The 19,337-nt window shown below is 40.6% G+C and overlaps 1 protein-coding gene across 8 annotated transcripts in view; it reads left to right on the forward strand.

Moving 5' to 3' along the window:
• Positions 1 to 19,337, forward strand: part of Cadm1 (cell adhesion molecule 1) — a 371,074-nt gene that overhangs the window by 329,058 nt on the left and 22,679 nt on the right. For 4 of the 8 annotated variants that reach the window (XM_045144994.1, XM_004666445.2, XM_004666447.2 and 1 more), the window contains 2 exons: positions 7,686 to 7,718; positions 16,007 to 16,060. The exons of 2 other annotated variants lie outside the window; for them this stretch is intronic. In XM_045144994.1, coding sequence (XP_045000929.1) covers positions 7,686 to 7,718; positions 16,007 to 16,060 — 87 coding nt within the window. The remainder of the gene's footprint in view (positions 1 to 7,685; positions 7,719 to 16,006; positions 16,061 to 19,337) is intronic. 2 more of the 8 variants (XM_004666446.3, XM_004666449.2) reach the window with 1 other exon arrangement.

Genomic DNA, 19,337 nt, shown 5'->3' on the forward strand with positions numbered 1-19,337 from the left:
CCTTTCCAACTGAAGAACAATTTCAGGGATAAGGTTGGGTCAAAAGCCAATCAGGTCATCATTTGATTTTTCCATGAGAGTTAGTGGTGTCATTGATATCTTTTCTGTGCACTGACGTCCCAACTATGTGTATCTATTCGACTGTGAGCCTTTGGTGTTAGTGTTTTCCATTTTCTAAACATGTCTACTTGTCCATATGGTTTCAGTCATGAAGGGATACTCAGCATAGCATAGGAGAGCACACTGCTTACTATGTCTACTTGTCCATGTGGTTTCAGTCATGAAGGGATATTCAGCATGACCTAGGAGAGCACACTGCTTACTTTAAGCTGTTTTTAGTCAGTCAGCTTTAAGTTAGGCGTGGTATGTCACCTACTTCTGTGTTTGCTGATAGTGTCAGCCCCTCTCCCAATTGGGTCAATCGTTCTTCTCCAATTACATTAGGCAAACATTCTGTGTTTTTCAAGTAATTTATGTATTTTGTTGTTCTTGCCTATTTGCCCCCTTTATTAGAAGCTTGATGAAGAATGCCATGGAAAAGACTCAGTCATTAACACCCTTAGCAGTTTAAACATAAAATTCAGGCTGGGAGGAGCTCAACCTGTAGGCCACACTGTACATGTGACTGCCATAAATTAAAAAAAATTAAAACCACCTTAGAATAAGAAATGAATTGCTATAGGGCCAAATTCTGAAACACATTTAAAAAAATCCTTTCATAAGAATGAAGTAGGTCATTTCTAAATGAGTTTTTCCCTTTTTTAAAGTACATATTCAATTAAATATTTTCTGTTTCTTGGAAAAGAAAATGGCAAGGTTTTTCTTATTGGTGTCAAAGCACTCAAAAACCAATATATCTTGGAGGAAATGATTCCTAGCCTCAGGCCCACGTTATTATTTTGGCTTTCACAGCCTGATATCATAAGCTTTTTTCATGTTAATGTGGGTCATATCATATAAATAAAGAAGGTGGGTACAAGCCTTGTTCTTCAATGATATTGGTAGACTATGCCCAAGTAGAGGAACTCAAAAACCATTGAATATCTACAGCACATGAGGTATAAAAACGCCCCCATTCATGGCCATAAGCTGTGAGAGCTGCACATGGAGCTCTCTGTTCCAGGTCTGGGCCTGAGTTCACCCCTGTGCTGCCCTTCCTGCCACGGTACAGGGTTCTGTGCTGCTCGGCTTTTAAGTATACACTCAGTAAAGATCAAGCACCCAGAATATATGCAGACAACAGGCTCTGTAAGCCCATTCTTATGTGGTTGAGACCCATGCACCTGCGACAATGCTGTCAAAGGTGCCAGGTGCTACAGAAGGCCTTAGAAGAGTGTCAGAAAAGTAGACATGGGCCAGTGGCATTAAACTATGGAGAGAATGAGGATAAGAAAAGACAGCATTTTGGAAATGAAGCCTGAAGGCCCAGCAAGACATGAAGGAGCTATCTTCCGTGTGTGTGTGTGTGTGTGTGTGTGTGTGTGTGTGTGTGTGTGTACATAGAATAAGCCTTTTCACTAGCAATACATCTTTTTCCTGAATGTTTATGAAATAGCCTTCTTTCAAGCACTGGGTTCTACTCTATTAAGACTGTGTTTCATCACGTATTAAAGACTGCAGAGTGTCACTGACATGCCGGGAACATAACTAGGGCATTAGTGATATTCATGAACCTGGTTTTACATGAACCACCTTTTTTCAAGTTTTTACCCCCAAAAGATACATGTCCATGTTTTTCATGCTGTCTTGTGTACATTTTTTATTTTGCCAATAATTGTAAATCTATTACTTGCAGCATCATAGGCAAGCAGTTTTGAACCATATTGGATTAGGAAGGGATAAAAAGAAAGATACAATACTATAAACATTCAAAGTCATCAAATTCCACATATTTTAAGCAGAATAAGAGGAGGAAAGTGATGTGAGACAATTTCTTCTAACAATTTCCATAATTGTATATTCTTCATTCAAGAAAGAATTATACACACAGTTCCCATGCTAGATGCCGATCAAGAAAGCCATTAAAAGGGTGGGAAGATGGCTCAGTTGGTAAAGTGCTTGCCACATGAACATGAGAACATGAGTTCAGATCCCAAAAGTCCATGTGGAAATGCTGGGCATGGAAGCATGCCCTAGCCGGGAGAGGCAGGTTGGAGGTTCTCTAGAGCTTGCTCTGCTAGCTACTCTATCCAAATTAGTGAGCTCTAGATTCAGTAAGAGAACCTACCTGCACACACTCATGAACACACATACACACACTTCTTACATTTTCACATGCAGAGAAACGAAAGAAAGAAACATCACAAATACAGATCTCTTAGAAAGTAAAAGCTTAGCTCTCTCAAGTTGTCAGAATAAAGGACTGGGTAGGATGAAGGGTCTAGCCCTCCAGTATGTAATGCAAGACTAGTTTGCCTAGCTGCATGCGTCCCCTTCTGTCTTCCTCACTCTCATCGTCACACCCTCTGCCTTTCCTCTGGCCAGGCTCCTTTCCCCTTGGTCCCTTACCCACCATTTATGAGGCCATGCCAGAGGGATTGTTTTCCTTGCTAAGCGGAAGCACTGTACAGTCTTGAGTTACTCCACAGAACATCTGGTTTGCAGTCTCTGGAGAACATAGCACAGAGTGAACACCTTTGAAGAAGCTTTTAACAAAACTTGAAATGGCTTAACAATAGCAACAAACGCATTAACTCTCCTTCTGCTATTCTGCAGCATAGTCTCCTCTCTCAAACAGGGAGGTGACATTTTCCAGTTTAGGTTCACCAGTTTAGGCCTTTAGCTCTGTTCTTAGACACCTCTCCATCCTTAAGAAATGGGAGGTTATAATTAAAGCAAAACATACTTGGCCAAGAAATTAGCTGGAAAACCAGTAGAAAATAAAGTTATTTTTTTCAGCACTCATTAATGCTTGCAATAGATTTCAAATAAGTTGAAGAGAAAGAAAAAGAAAAACAACCATATTTGATATATATTGGCCAGCACAGCATGGCTATGAAAGAAAATTGTCAGAATTGCTTGCTTGCCCTGGCACTTCTGTACCACAAACTGAAGGGGAATTCAATTAAGGAAACCCATTGGCTCCTTATTGACTTTAGTTAAGAGAATAAACTGGGGAAAGTATATTAAAATATGTCTGGACTGCTTGCTTTGCTTTTATTTAAGCTTATGACAATCAAAATGGGAGAATTTAAATTCTTTACAATTGAGCTCTGCTTGCAAGGAGATTGGGTTCTGGGCTCTCTGGCATTTTTAAATGTACACCTGGTCTCACACCCTAACACCCAGCCTTGCCTAGAATCTGTTCATTGCAAAACATTAGCACCACAGATCAATTGGGTAAGAAAAAGTATTTAAGGTTGTGAATTTAATTTTGTTCCAGGATTTTCATTTTCACTTATGGCACCCGTTGAGTTGGAGACCACGGACTAATTTATGGATTAGTTTTAAAACCCCAGTCTGTCACACTCAATGAACAATTCTAAGTTGGAGAGAATCCATATGAAAGGATTAGAATGGGCCACAGTGGAGCTTACACATGACTGTTTCAACTAAATATTGCCCAGCTATTGCCCAGTTGACTCCAGCAGTCTTTTTTTTTTTTCTACTTTGCAACTTGGTTAAAATGGCTAGCATCTCTAATCTCACTTTTCAGAGCTTTTCCAGTTTGCACATATACTATAAAAGGCAATATACATGATGTTTCATTTGTTTGAGGCAGGGTCACATTAGCTGCTTTTAGAACTCTGAGTCTGAGGAGAGAAGTCAATATTTAGGGCAAGGTGGGTGTTTCACATAACAATACAAGGCCCTTCCTTGGCATGTTATTTAATTATAAGCTCAGAGTAGTTGGGGAATGCTTACTGTGCTCATACATTCTAACTAGGCTTGTGAGGACAGGGTTTTGGTTTGGAGAAGAAGTTTCTTTTGTTTGGGGAGAGGTTACCATACAAATTGTACAATAAATTTCCCTCTATTATAATGAAAATTAAAGCAGAGACCCTAACATATCTAGGCTTTTTTATTTTGTAGCCCATTGCCACTGTAAATCTAATTCAACATTTTGTGACCTCTTCCCCCCACTCAGGCCTAGGCCAAAAGTTATTTTTTTTATTTTTTGTTTATTTTTATTTATTTATTTGAGAGCGACAGACAGAGAGAAAGAGGCAGAGAGAGAGAGAGAGAGAGAGAGAGAGAGAGAGAGAGAGAGAGAGAGAGAATGGGCATGTCAGGGCCTCCAGCCACTGCAAACGAACTCCAGACGCGTGCACCCTCTTGTGCATCTGGCTAACGTGGGTCCTGGGGAATCGAGCCTCGAACAGGTGTCCTTAGACTTCACAGGCATGTGTTTAACCACTAAGCCATCTCTCCAGCCCCCAAAAGTTATTTTTAAAGGCAATAGTAAAATGGGGTTTAAAGGGTATTTGTTAGGGCAATTAGACACGATCATTTTTCAAACTGATTTTAACATTGATAACTTACATTGGAAATTTTGTTTGTATACAATTAAGATGTTGTCAAACCCTGTAATGTCTCCACAACCTAAATTCACAGGTCTAGGCGTAGACATTGCTCCAGTTTCTGATAAAGACATGCTAGTAGGGCTCAGGAGACAACTCAGTGGGTGAAGTGTTTACTGTGTAAGCATGAGGACTTCAGTCGGATGCCCAGTATGCACACAAGATGCCAGGAGAAGTGGTGTGTGCCTATAGTCCTAGCACAGGGAGACAGAAACAAGAGGATCCCTACGGATCTATTCTAGCCAAATCAGTGAGTTCTAGCTCCAGTGCAAGACCCTGTCACAAAAAATTAAGGTGATGAATTATTGAAAGACACCCGTCATTGACTTCTGGCCTACACACACACACACGCCACACACATACAAACATGCATATACAACATGCAAATGCCAAAACAAAAGAAAAAAAAAGTCCTAATAAACCCTCCTTCACAGACCTGTGGTCAGTCATTCCAGACCAGAGTGTCATCAGAATGAAGTCATAATGCAATTACAATGGAGAATTGGGTCCTGTCACACTGCTCTCCTGTAGGAAGCGGAGTCACATCTAATGAATTTTTCCTTAATTCGTCACCTGAGCTAGCCTCTGCTCAGGTTGCATATCAGGTGCACTCAGAGAAGCAGTCCGTGGCTCCCCAGACACACCCTCAATCTTGATTGCAACCTGTGCTTCTGTTGCAGCGCCCATTCTTTGCTTATCATGGGTTTGCCATTTCCAACTGTAGTAACTCTGTCGTTTGACTTGAACATGTGTTTGCTTAGCTGTTTTATAATGTGTTTTTCCTCCTCAGCATCCCCTTTTCTCCTCTGTGGGGTGCAGTTGATGGGTTTCCCATCCCCATACTGGGGAAGCTGGGTGCACTGTGGTCGTGCCTGCATTTATCGTCTAGTACCCATGCGAAAGCTGATGCCTGGCTTCACCTGGCTTAATTTCGTCATGAAGCTGACATAATGTTGTGATATTGGAAGACAGTAAATTGGGGTCATTGGTCAATGCTCAGATATGACTTTGAAATGTTTCACCCTGAGGTTTTACTTCACTCCTTTTGTTTCATTTTTCACTAATTACTTATTTGATAATAAAAAATAAACGAATGAATGAATAAAGCATATAAGAAATGCTGCCACAAAAATAATGAACCAAAGCGTTTATTGCTTTTGCTTCTTTATTTTGGAAAGGAGCCAATGTCTGCCCATAAAATGTATTGCCGTACATACAAATGTTTCTTGACAAACATGCATTTGGTCCTGCCCCCCAAATTTCAAGTGTCTCAAACTAATTCTGAACTTGGATGTTTCAACTATGGAAATGTATCACCTTTGTTGTGACAATCTAGAAAATCTGATGTCGAGTGTTGTTTCAACTATACAATTTCCTGTATTGTTTTTTTACTGCTATTTTATGCACACAGACTTGACTTGTAAGTAAGTATTGTGTTCTTATGCAGTGTATTATGTCTTCCTTTCCTTCATCTCTTCTTAAGAAATTAAATATCAGTTATATTAAGTTCCATTGGCCTCTCAGACTTTTAGTTAATTCTGGCTCCTTAGAAGGGCTCTAATTTTTGATGTATAGGGTTCTGAAGAAAGCATGCCAACTGAAGGGGAACACCGGTGTGAATTCAAGTATCATATTTATAAATCAGAACCTCCAGGCTCTTTGACTCCAAAAAAAAAAGAGTTGTGTTGGATGTTCCAGTGCATTTAAACATTGCCTTTATCAAGTCTAAAAGAGTCTACTGGACACTCAGAACTCAATGGGAATAATTACTAGCTATATAGCTATATTATATATAAAAAAAAAGATAGGAAACGGCTTGTAATTTTAACTTGCAGTCCCCCTTCAACCACCAGTGTTTCACTAAGATGATTCAGTGGCACCAATCCTTTTTGCCTAGAGGAGAAAGTACAAAGAAGACACTTCAGAGCTACAGAACTGACTTGAAAAGCATGGTCAGATGTGTTGATGTTAAATGAAGAGGGCTAGAAGAATGGTGTTAAAATGACTCAGCAGAAAAATTGTTGCTGTGTGTTTTGATAGATATTCATCCCACTTCATTTTAGCCAAAGGGGGAAAAAAATCATTCCTTGAGCCCCTTGGAAGAGTTTCCTGTGATGAAAAGCCAGTCCAGCAGGCCAGGCTTAGAAGCCTGAAGGGAGGAGAAAGCTGAAAGCTTGAACAGCGTCAGAAGTAGAAAAAAAGACACGCCATGTTTTCTCCCAGAGCAAGTGCACAAGCAGTGATGAAGATGCCTGTTCCTCTAAGCCAGCGTGCAGGCAGAAAGCTGACAGCCCAGCCTAGGGATGCTGCTGTTCTGGACTGTGAGCCCAGGGATGACTGCATACTTACAGCTGTGGAATGTTAGGTGATTAGAAGTGGCATTTGGTAGACCATGTGAACAGATGTGTTTTCATGGAAGGCTATTGGATTGTGACACACCAAAATCAGCAGAATGAGTGAGTGTGTGTGTGTGCGCGCACGCGCACATGCACGTGTGTGTGTGTGTTAACCTATGAAAACCTTGAACATGTTCTCTCCCATGGTTTCTCCTGAATTAAGGTTACCAGCTTTGCTCGGCTGCAGTAACACAGCAGTTGGACAACTTGGAACTAGTGTGTTACATATTCATCTGGAAGCATCTGAGCATCTGTAGGAAAGGGATCCTAACAGTGTGATTGATTCCACAGTGCCTAACTGGCAATCAAGAGACCACAGTGCCGGAGTGGGTAGAGTTAAAACAAAGGCAATGTTTGAATGTACGAATCCATTGTTTAAGCAGCCTTCTGACGGAGTTTTCCTGTGGCAGTCCTGAGCCTCGGTGTGAAAGAACAGTTTATCAGCACTGAGTTTGCACTGGTGTTTCTCCTCACTTTGCATGTTCCCCTGACTATTGACTCACAAACATACGTGTCCTGGCAAGACCCCTAGAACCAAAGAATTTACTGTTTTCCTCACTGGCTCGCAGCTTTGAGCTCAAGGCATGTCTTAAAACAGTGCAACTCACTTCAGATGCTTTCTGCTTTTCATTTATTATTGCTTGTCACGCGGTGTTCTTTGAAAGCTTGCTCATATATTATCTGTTCCATTTTTTTTCCATTTTCCCTTTTTTTGCATGCTGTTCCTCCTGTCTCTTCCCTTCCTCCAATCCTCTGTTCCTGTCTGTAGACACCACGGCGACGACAGAGCCAGCAGTTCACGGTTGGTATCACATTACTGTTTATCTACTTTCTCAGCGCTGCTGGGAGGCAAGGCAAGCCTGGGAAAAAGAAATGCAGTCTTCAAGGGAAATCATGCTTCAAGTAGACTGATCTCATAAATACACTATCATTTTTTTAAGGCTTGAAAGGATGCAAAGTCTTGTCATTTCTGTTGTGAGTTCAGTGGCCAGCGGTTACAGTCTGAGATGAGCCTCCTCACTGGTGTCAGGCATAGCAGAATGTCTGTCGCATAGTTCTCCTTGTGTATTGGAAAACACCACCGAATTTTGAAGACAATGGGGCAGCAAATAATGAATATTTGTCTAAAGAACTCAGATCTGAATTAAAGGCTCAGCTACTTTCTTCATTTATAGTATAGGCTATAGTTTCAGGTAAATTTTTTAAATATTTTATTTGTTTGTGAGAGAGAAAGAGACAGAGAGAATGGGCATGCCATGGCCTCTAGCCACTGCATAGGGACTTCATACACATGTGCCCCTTGTGCATCTGCTTTACGTGGGTCCTAGAAAACCGAACCTGGGTCCTTAGGCTTCACAGGCAAATACTGTAACAGCTAAGCCATTTCCTCAGTCCCCAGTTTCAGGTAACTTTTGAAGGAAGGTTCTTCCTCATGTCACAATTGACATGGAAGCTCAAGAAAGACGATTCCAACTTAAATTCCTGGCATCATGAGAGGAAGATATGGCCCATCTTTACAAAGGCCATTATTTTATTTTCTTCATTGTACCAGTCCCAACCCTCACCTCACCAAATCTCCATACTCATTTACATTTATGCTTAGGCTAGGGAGATGGATAAAGACCTGAGTCTTGATCCCCAGTTTCCACATAAAATGGCAGGCATGGTAGTACTGCTTGCAATTTCAACATAGGAGAGGCTGAAGTCAAAAAATTCCTAGAGCTCCCTGTAGCCTGCCAAATCGATGAGTTCTAAATGCAGCAAGAGACCCTGTCTCAAAGAGTTAGATGGACAGAAATAGCGGAAAACACCTAGCATCGACCTCAGCTTCCCACATGTACACATAGGCACATCCACAGCACACATGCAAATACACATCACACACATATACATTAAAAATAAAGCTTATAGAGCCGGGCATGGTGGCGCACACCTTTAATCCCAGCACTCAGGAGGCAGAGGTAGGAGGATCGCCATGAGTTCGAGGCCACCCTGAGACTCCATAGTGAATTCCAGGCCAGCCTGAGCTAGAGTGAAACCCTACCTCGAAAAACCAAAAAAATAAATAAATAAATAAAATAAAGCTTATGCTACATTGGGCAAGAAGCATGTCCAAACCGAGAATGTTCCTTTCTGTCCAATTGAACAGCATGAAGTGGGACAAAATGAAATCTGTCACATGTGCAGGCCTAATAAGCCAAGTAATAAAAAGCTGGTCTTTAACCAAAAAGTGATTAAAAACTGAGTTAACAAACTTCAGCTGGGGACATCAAGGAAACATGAGTGCCTTTCCCCTATGTCACCAGTGGCTTACTGGATAGGGACAAATCTGTTAACTTTCTGTGTCTTTCCAATGAGAAAATGAGAGTTATATTTCTTCTATATATTACTTTATTGCTCTGCTCACATCTAACCTGGGCAAGATTGTGCTTAGAGAAAGATAAGTTAGTTTAGAAATGGACTGAATTTTAATAATTGAATCCAAGGGAATCATTTGGTAAAGGGCCTCCTTCAGTCACTTTGCATGCTATGCAGGGTGAAAAATCCATCAGTGAAGAGGCAAGAGTTGATCTGCTAACCATGTAGTGTCAATTCAGCTTTGAGAGTAACATCTCCTGGCCTAGACTGACTTCTTTAGAGGCTACACTCGTGAACATACCAGCTAGAAATCTCTAAGCAAAACTTGTGTAAGCCATCCATATAGAACAGGCCTTGGTCAGGGTTTGGGCTTTCCATGAGGAATTCTGAGAAAGCAAAACAAACTGACATAGAGATAGGAAATGATAGATCTCTGACCCACTTCCACTTTACTGTGCTTTTCTGTAATTGGCACAAAGGAAACATCCATAAAGTAAGTTAAAGGGGACAGGGACACTTGACAATCACAAGAAATAAATAAGATACAAAAGTTCCACATTCTAAAATAATACAAATAGCACTTGCTACATCTCAGACACTCCTCCACTACACTCCTCCAATGAGCTTAGTTGTTGGTATGTTTCATCATTCTTTGAGCACCACCTGACTTTTATCGATTATTCTCAGAGCTTTAGGGTCATTTTAATGTAGTTCAAGAAATTCTGTTTTTTTTTTTTTAAACACTGTAAAGTTCTAAGCCTTCTGTAATTAACTCCAGGATTGTGTATCCATAGGTTCCTGGGTTTTATGAGATCTTTGAAGAACTGTTGATCATTTATCTTTTAAAGCTTCAGAGTTCTAAGTCCTTTCAATAAAATTCATGTACGGGAGCTTCATCCTTAAACATTTGAGCAGTGTTGGAAATGTAGAGACAGAGGTTGTAGCTCAGTCAGTAGAGTTCCTGCCTAGCATGCACAACACCCTGGTTTCCATCCCCCACTACTAAAGAAAAGCAATCATGCTACTAATTGCCTATAGTCCCAGCGCTTGGAGTGGACATAGGATGATCAGAAGTTCAAGGTCATCTACAACTACACAGCAAAGCCTTCTTGGGCTATATGAGATTCTGTCTCAAAAAATTTTCAATCAGCCAGGCGTGGAGGCACACGCCTTGAATCTCAGCACTGGGAGTCAGAGGTAGAAGGATCGCCAAGAGTTCAAGGCTGTCTTGAGACTACATAGTGAATTCCAGGTCAGTCTAAGCTAGCATGAGACCCTTCCTCAGAAAACCATATATGTATACATATATATATATATATATATATATATATACATATATATATATATATATATACATATATATATATATGTCATCAATAAATTCAATGTAGAAAAGTGGTCCCCTGGTCTGAAAAATAAGTGAACAAGGGACTGGTCCTGATTTTAGGCTACTGCTTTAATCAGGTCTTAGGGGGCTATAGATGGGCACTGGGATTAGGCTTTTATAGCATTTATGTGGCAGGAAATGGGAGTATTCATGTACTGTGAGAAGCAACCAGTATCTTACTATTCAGAGACAACATGAAGCCAGTGATATAGGATATTACTCACTAGTGATGTGTGAAAAATTTGTGGAGGTGGGGGAAGGAAAAGGGAAAACAGCCTTGTATTATGAGATTCTCATATTTTAAAATTGGACTTCTTAACAGCAAAGAAATAGAGAAGTTATGGGTAATCCAAGCTGATCCCTTCCTAATGCATTCATAAATACATTTCTCAACTTGTCCACAATCCTTAGAGCATTTTCTCAAAGGGCTCTAGCCATATTTTGAACAGCACTCCCTGTAGCCACAGCCGAAAGCTTTAGTGAGAGCCAGCATAATGTCAGAAATTTTACTTGAGAGGGAATTTTTTCCCCCAAATCACTTGTCCAAATAAAAAAGAAACAGAATGTGGCAGACATTATAAACAGAAGGACACATTTCCAAGGAGGTAACAACATGGAATTGATTGCATTTTAGTGTCCTGTGGTTGAAGACCCAATTTACTCAGTGTAGCAACTATTTGACTTACCTATGTTTGGTGACCTGGACCCAGAAAAAAAAAAATAGTAAGTGGCTTGATAACTTAGCAACTTAAATGACAAGACATTCTAGATGAGCCAGCTGTGACCATCTTGCTGGTCTTAAAGCTGCCAGACTGGATTTCTTTCCATGTTGCTCTTTTCTTTCCAAAAAAAATAGGAAAAAAGAAAATGACTTAAAGCTTTCCCTCTGAAGACTCATTAGAATACTTTGTTCAAGCTTGTGTTGCTAGTGTATGTATGAAGTTTATTCTGTTGCTGACGTATGTTGACCGTTTGTTCTTAACAATATCTGATTGGGATAAGCATGTATGGGAAAGTTAGAAGTGCATGGGCATGATTCAATCCAAATGGATTTTCTCCAAAAGAAAGCCAAGCCACAGTCATCCATAACATGTTTGTAGGGACATCACTGAGAGTAAAGATAAATGTGAGTTGAAGAGTACGATTACTAGGCTGACGCGGGGGTCTTCTTTCAAGGAGGATCTTGAGCATTTGTGATTTTGGAGCTCATCCTTAAAGGCCCACACAGGAAGAATCCTGTGTTATATGTGCATGTTGAGCAATGCAAACAAAAGAAAAAGAGCACTGCCAAATCCTGATAGCACACGGTCTGAAACTGATGGCAGAAATGCATGAGTGGTTTAACGCACGGGTGATGTCGTCATTATGGTTATTGATGTGTGGGTGCGTGTGATGGTTTTTGTCTGTCTAAATGTGGGTGCTTCTCTGTAAGTGTCTTGTGCCTTGTTCTTTTCTGCCCTTTGTGTCCCCTCTCCCTTTCCCCACCCTCTCCCCTGACACGAGGGGTGGGTGACAGCATGCCCATGTGCCCATGGTCTGGAATAGCGCTTGTGCTTTTGCTGCACTGCAGTCAGCTGGCTTCCTCTGGGCTGAAGGTTCTTGTTTATTCTTGTTCTCGCTCTCTGTCTCTTTCTATCTCTCTCTCTCTCTCTCTCTCTCTCTGTCTGTCTGTCTGTCTCTCTCTGTCTCTCTCTCTCTCTCTCTCTGTCTCTCTCTCTCTCTCTGTCTCTCTGCCACCTTCTGAGACAGTGGAGGCTGACAATCTATGTGGATTTTCATATCCAAAATGAGTTTTTAAGTAGATCTTAATTCAGTCTGGAACTGGGAACCCCTCTGAAGAATGAATCACTTTTCATTTTCAGTTTGGTTTTAGAATGTTTGGCCAGTGCTAGATACATACCCATGATCCCACCCTTAGGTCACTGCCCATGAATCTCCCTGTCCCTGACTGTTTTATGAGCATTGCAGTCCGTAATAGAACTCTAAGAGCACATAAAATTTCCTTGTCTTGCTTAATATTCAATTGTGGGGAAAATTTTCAGCCCATTTTAAAGAAAATAGCCAGCAGTGCACATTATTACAACCGCTATGTCCACTGTCTGTGTATGTACCTCTGTGGACATCTCTGTGTATGAGTACATAACAATGGCATTCAAAGGCTGTCATTCAGTCAAGGGACTCTGCAGACATTGTATGTTCTACCCAAGAACAAAGCTAAAGAGGTTCACGAATGGCTGCAGGACCTGAAGATTGCGTCTCAGCCTTGATATGCAGTTTGGAAAATGTGCTGCTGTTTAACGGCGTGAACCAAATTTCTGCTAATGGGAAGAAGGGAAAACTCTCCACAAAAGCTGACAAAGCAGGAAGAACAGGATGACTGAGCTTTTAGATTAAACTACCAGGGGCGTCTGAACTGTTATGGCTGGTGGTGGAAGTAACAGTTTCCATAATATGGCCAAGTGATCAGATGTATGCTGCGTAGGTAAGAGAGAGACCGTCGCTACTTTGTTTTTCCTAATGGGATGGTACGAGGGCCAGTGGCCCAAGGTTTTGTTTCCTAGAGATGTCATTTGGTCATTCTTTTTTGAAATTTTCTGGGGGAAAGAAACTTCCATGAGCTGAACCCAGAATCTTTTAAGCTTTACTTTGACCTTGCACTTGCTTAAATGTCTAGGACTTCTTATTGTTTCTAATTTTGTGAGGTTTTCCTTCCCCACATCATACCACTTTGAGAAGCCAGCAGTCACTGTTGAAAAGGAGAAACTACAACCAGAGAAGCACCAAGAACAGCTGGGGCATGCCATGTAACCACCAAGACAAAGGAAACACGTCACTATGCATATGTTAAATTATTATGTCTGTACCACAGGTCTTCTTTAATTGCTCCCAAAAATCCCACAAGAAACAAAAGTAAACTTTTATTTGTTTAACAAAGTTTAACTAAATTTATTAACTGAATTTTAATTAAAAATAATGAGAAAGAGATTTAATATATAATGGAACGTTTTGAATAACCAGGAAGTAATTTCCCACATAATTGTCAAATCACGAAGCTACTTTTTGAAAAATATTCTCTGCTTTATAAAATGCATCTTTGTCTTGTTCTTTGAGAAAATAAGAGGAATATAATTTTTAACATGAAAAAAAAAATACTTAAGCCAAAGCAATTTTCAGAGGTAAATTCTACTTGTCCTCTCTTGTACACCCAGAATCTTCAGTAAACTTTTTCTAGTTGTACTTATTCAGATGTTATAGCCAGGCATGAGAAATTTTCCAACTATAGCAGAGTGCTGTAGATTCGTAGGACTATCACAGTGCAAAAACAAATTTAATGCCACTAGCCTAAATGGCTTCTCACTTTGGAACTTAATCTGAGTGGTAGATTCCAGATGATTTGGTATTTTTTAAAGTTTATACCATTAATAATGTCAGTTTCGGCTTTAATGAAGTGTATATCAACTGTCTGTCGCTTCTTAATGGAAAACTTTGCATATCAATGATATTTCATAAACATATTTGTCTTTATTTTTTAAATTAGCTTTCTAATGCCCTCCCCAGGGAAACGAGCCTTCAGCATAAAGCTGCCTACTTGAAACCTCCTTGTTAATGTGGCTCAGTAGGCACTAAGCACGTATGTAGATGCTTTGATATTCAATGGGCCACGTAGAAGTGAGGGATTAGCCTTCTGAGAACTGCAGATTCATAAATTAACTAACAGAGAAGTGCTTTGTGTTGCCCATTTATAACAGTTATTCAAATAATTGTATTCATCAGTCTTTATACAGTGGATAAAGCCAATTAGACACTGGAACACTTTCAGCCAATCCCATTTCAGAACAAATAGCTAGCATCCCTACTTGGTCACCTCTATAATTCATTGCTTTGCTATGTTCCCTGTATTGCCTGAGTCCATAGTTTGTAAACACCTGTGGACTCCCCAGTGCTCATTTTGATTTGGCCCTTCTGTTTTGACACCCAGGCTCTGTGGGACATGCTCCATCTTGTTTTCATTGGGCTCTTGCCCTTGAGCATTTATGCACAATGGGAGGCTCTCCTCCTGGGGGGCTGATGACAGGACAGCCTTCTCTCATAGACCCAGCCCAGCCCTTAATGTCCATTCTTATACATCATCTTACAAAATGCAAGCTTTAGTGACCGCTTGGACAAAATTGCTTTAGTTAACTTAAATATTTAAAAAGAGTACAATCGGCATACCATTGCTTGTCTCCAGGGCATTAGTTTTGGTTGCTTTTAGGTTCTGGCTATTAGTTCATGAGGATTATTCCCAAATCATTAATTCAGCAAATACTGCCCAAAAGTTATTAACATTGTGCTCAGCAGTAGAAGGGAAAGATGCAAAAATAAACACATGTGTCTCTCTCCATAGACCTTGCAGCTTAATAGGTTCAAAGTATCTTTAAAAGTGACAAATTCTATCTGAGAAGTTGTAGAAATTTGAGTTTCTGGGGCAATGAGATGGGACTCAAGCCGAGCACTAGCCAAGGCCACCTTGACTCACTAACAAAATATTTCATAAACTTGATTAAAATGTGAGGAAATGGAAGCCATCTCCTAGATGCACTACCTTTTGTTGATCTACTTTGTTCTTCACCACTCTTAATTCAAATCAGAGCTGGCTGAGACCATCCTAGCCAGCCATCACTGGGTTCACGGTTGATGGAAATATAGGCATTCCAACCCTCTCTTGATTACCTCCTGACCTGACTGCTTTCTCAGCTTTGAGGGGTTTATTTTTCAGGAATACCATTGATTTATGAAATTCTCTTTAACAAAATGATTTGTGAATCAGATTTTCTGATGAAAGCATAACCTGCAATCTGCAGTTAGCAGATGATGTACATTTTGAAATATGTGATCCTGGATCATCCTAAATTGATAATGAGCTGTGTTTGTCAGTATTGGCAAAGGATTTCAATTTATAGTGAAACATGAGATAAAACTTACATACATCAGTATGTAGCATCTCAATACATCCGTATTTAAGAGATATATCAGAGCATCCACAGCTAACAACCAAGCTTTATTTTTTTTCTTTTTGCATGCTGTTTTGAATGAGTGATTTTAAACATTCACCTTCATGTTTCATGTGCTTTGAACAGTGGAGACTGAGGAATCTTTCTGCCTTGATTATGTATCAGTAACAAAATTACATGTTTGAAGAAATGAATGTTATGGATTAATACATCCAAGCTATCCATAAAAGTGAGAGATAGCAAGAGATTTGGCTCATGTTTTAAAAAACTTAAATTCATCCTCAGTTCTTAAGTGTTTTGTTTATGTCCCTCGAGGAATGAAAAGAAAAACGATTTGTTTTTACTTGTAAGGCCTTACTCAGTTGCCCAATTCCGCAGAAGAACTGGACAGTGAGGACCTCTCAGGTAAGGGCTAGTTATTAGGTAAGGCACTGCAGTGTCCAACCTGTGGGCATTCTATCCACTGCTACCAAATGGCCACTTGGTTTGTAAAGTAATCAATTGGCAAGTGTGGATTTTTAGACTAACCAAAGGACAAATTTGTATTGACATTTTCTTCCTCCCCATTCACCCACCCACTTCTGGTCTCTGTGATGATGACATTTATATTTCAGTGCCATTCAAGCAGTAGAGGGCAGAGTACTAAAGCCACTCTGTTCAATGGCTTAAAATAATGTATAAATATACAATGGTTCAGGAGAACTTGAGTTGCATTACAAAGTAATTTAACGATGTTGGATTATGTGACAAGATCTTAAACTCATTTTGACTGTCTACTTCTATGGAATAGACTACAAAAGCTATGTCATAGTTATCTTAGAAGTAGGCAGTAGGGAAGGGCAGGGAGGAAGGGGAGGCAATTGTTTTGTCACACACCATGATGTAAACTAATTATCTACCTCAGACCTTTTTCACAGCACACTGAGCTCTTGCAAAAGTAAGTTTCATGCTTGATTCCAGGATTTAGGTGTTACTAATCCCGAGTAAGAAGCATATCCTAAAAAAGGAGGGAGGGAGGAGATTTAAAGTGGTCAAAGCTGAGCGCTTAGATGAGCTACCATGATGTGTGAGACTCACTGCTGGCTAGCTACAGCTGCTTAAGCATTTTGATCAGTCACTTAGTAAATCAGCTGCAGGGCACCTCCTTGTCACTGCAATGTAGCAACTAAGTCAAATGCATGTGGTTGCTTATTCCAACCCATTGGAAAGCAGGGCTCCACATCAGCCCTTCCTCAAGAATGCTGCAGCCCCCTTAAATAGCTGATGCTTGAGGTGCCATCCTGAACTATATCTCAGTGAGAAAAAGATAACAGCACTACCTAGTTCGCCCAGAGTGCACTAGATTTATTGCTGACCATGTGCTTCTACCAGACCCCAGGGAGACCTCACTGTTCTTTTGTGTGCCATGTGCCAGGGTGAGCTTAGTTGTTGGAATTTTCCAGAGCAGCAGCTTCCAGGAGGCCACATTGGTTTTGTCCATTGCTATGTATAATCTTGCAGCAAGCACCCAGCTGATCCTGACTGGATGAAGGAAGGACTTCCAAATCCCAATAGAATTAGGTAAATTAACAGAGTATTAGAAAGATAGCTAGCCTGTCCACCATCTCTTCTCTGCCTCTTGTTTGTGATGTATTTTAAAAAGTTACCAAAAAAAAAAAAAAAGCATTAGCTTAAGTGTCTTTTAAAATAAGAGTCGTGGCTAAAATGTGATGCTAGAAGTAAACTATTTTAGCTTGCCTTCCTGGGTGTTGGCAGTCTCTGTTGTGATATGGACTCTAAACACAATCCTTTGACTCAGTGGCCTGACAAGTGGATCTTGTCCAGGATCATAAGAAAGTTCCCATGATTTGGCCCTGATCCCTCTTACCATAGTAGCTGGGCAAGGATAATTCAGAGAGGCAAAAGTAATTTTTCTCCTCTTTGGGAAAACATGACTAAATCAGTCATGCACCTCTTCTCCCAGCGTCATCAATTAGGAAAACTCCAAGTCTCAGCCCTGTTCCCTGTCAGATGGGTCCCTACTGCACTTCTATCAATCACCTACACCAGGAGCAATACACCAAAAACCATTTGTGTTCATAATAATTCGGTTAAATTAAAATGTAATTGCCCCTTCCCTACACCCTCCAGGGACACTGTGGTCATGTTTCTGGGAGCTGTAAGTCTCTACCACACTCAGGAACCAGCAGGCTGGGCCTGGGGCTGGGGCTGCCTTTGCATCTGGTTTGATAAACTAATCAAAAACTGATTAGCACCTTTGTTCAAAGGGGATGCTGATTAATCAATTACTATTGATTGTGAACTTGGCTTCACTCAGTGGCAAAGAGACATCTGAAGGGAGAAAAAAAAAACAACCAATAAAAATTGAGCAGCTGTCATAGTGTTTAAATTTATTAAAACAAAATACATTATTTTTTATGAAGCTGTCTTGAAATGGGTCACTGAAGGGGAGCATATTGATTGAGAAAGGATGAACTTCTCAAATTTCTGTAGCCTAGAGACTGAATTCAATTATAATACTAGACAAACAGGTTAACACCCGTCTTAAACAGCCCATCAATAAATTAGAGTAGGTGTTGCACACTTAATGCTAAACTGTGGTAATGAATAATATTATCCACTCCCTGCTGCATCAGGGTAGAAAGCCCATCCTTCCCATGTTACAGATAAGTGTTACACTTCCAAGTAATGATGTTCTGTCTGTTTCTCGTCCCTCTGGCCCCTCTTTCCCCATTCACTAGGGCTGCCTCAGTTAATGACAGTTGCATATGTGGCATATGGTGTGCGGTCCTCAACCAGCAAAGCAAACCACCCAGCTGATCCTCTGCGATCTGCATCACAACTGACGCTGCACAGAGCTCAGTGATTTAATTATTGGCAGACCTGGGGAGCTTATCCAGTTCGTCTTTGAGCCCTTTCATTTACTTTTTTGGATGTTAACTTTATTGATGATAGATCCACACAAGTTTAGAATTGTTTTATCAATTACATCTGCTGTTTCTTGGTGGCAGGTGGTTGTTATTGCCACCCATGTGGAATAGAATAGCTTTAAGCATATTTATCCTTCCATCTTATTTTGAAACTTTTAACAAAAAATGTCTCCAACTGCCTCTCTCCCTTCAGCAGTGAAGGGGCCTCTGGGAACTTTTCAGTGGAGTGAGGTCTTAAATAGTGTGCCAGAAAATGGCCCTCAGCACAATCGAGGCAAACCATCCATCTCCTGCTTTGGAAGCAAAAGCACTGGCAAGAATTTCAGAGCTCTTTTCAACTCTTGTTGCCCTCCAAGTGTAAAAGTGATCTGGAAAAATCTTCTTTGTCCTTCACAATCTTTAGAAACATATGAGTGGTGCTGGGAAGGTCTTGAGTTCAAGTCCCCATACCCACAGAAAAATGCCAGGTGTGGTGGCACACATCTATAATCCCAGTGCTGTGTAGGCAGAGACAGGAGGATTCCCAGAGCTTGTTGCCTAGTTAATCTAGCCTAATCAGTGGGCTACAGGTCAATGACAGACCTGTCAAGAGGTGGAAATAATCCTGAAGATGACATGGAAGGCTGGCCACTAGTCTCCATGGGAACATGCACAGGGCACATGCATAAAAACACACGTGGTAACACATCATACCTCACTGGGACAACCTTTGACTGGGTGCTATCTGGTATAGAATGTCCTACAAGCCTGGC

The sequence above is a fragment of the Jaculus jaculus genome, chromosome 3, assembly GCF_020740685.1.
Source record: "Jaculus jaculus isolate mJacJac1 chromosome 3, mJacJac1.mat.Y.cur, whole genome shotgun sequence".
In the NCBI taxonomy this organism is placed as follows: domain Eukaryota; kingdom Metazoa; phylum Chordata; class Mammalia; order Rodentia; family Dipodidae; genus Jaculus; species Jaculus jaculus.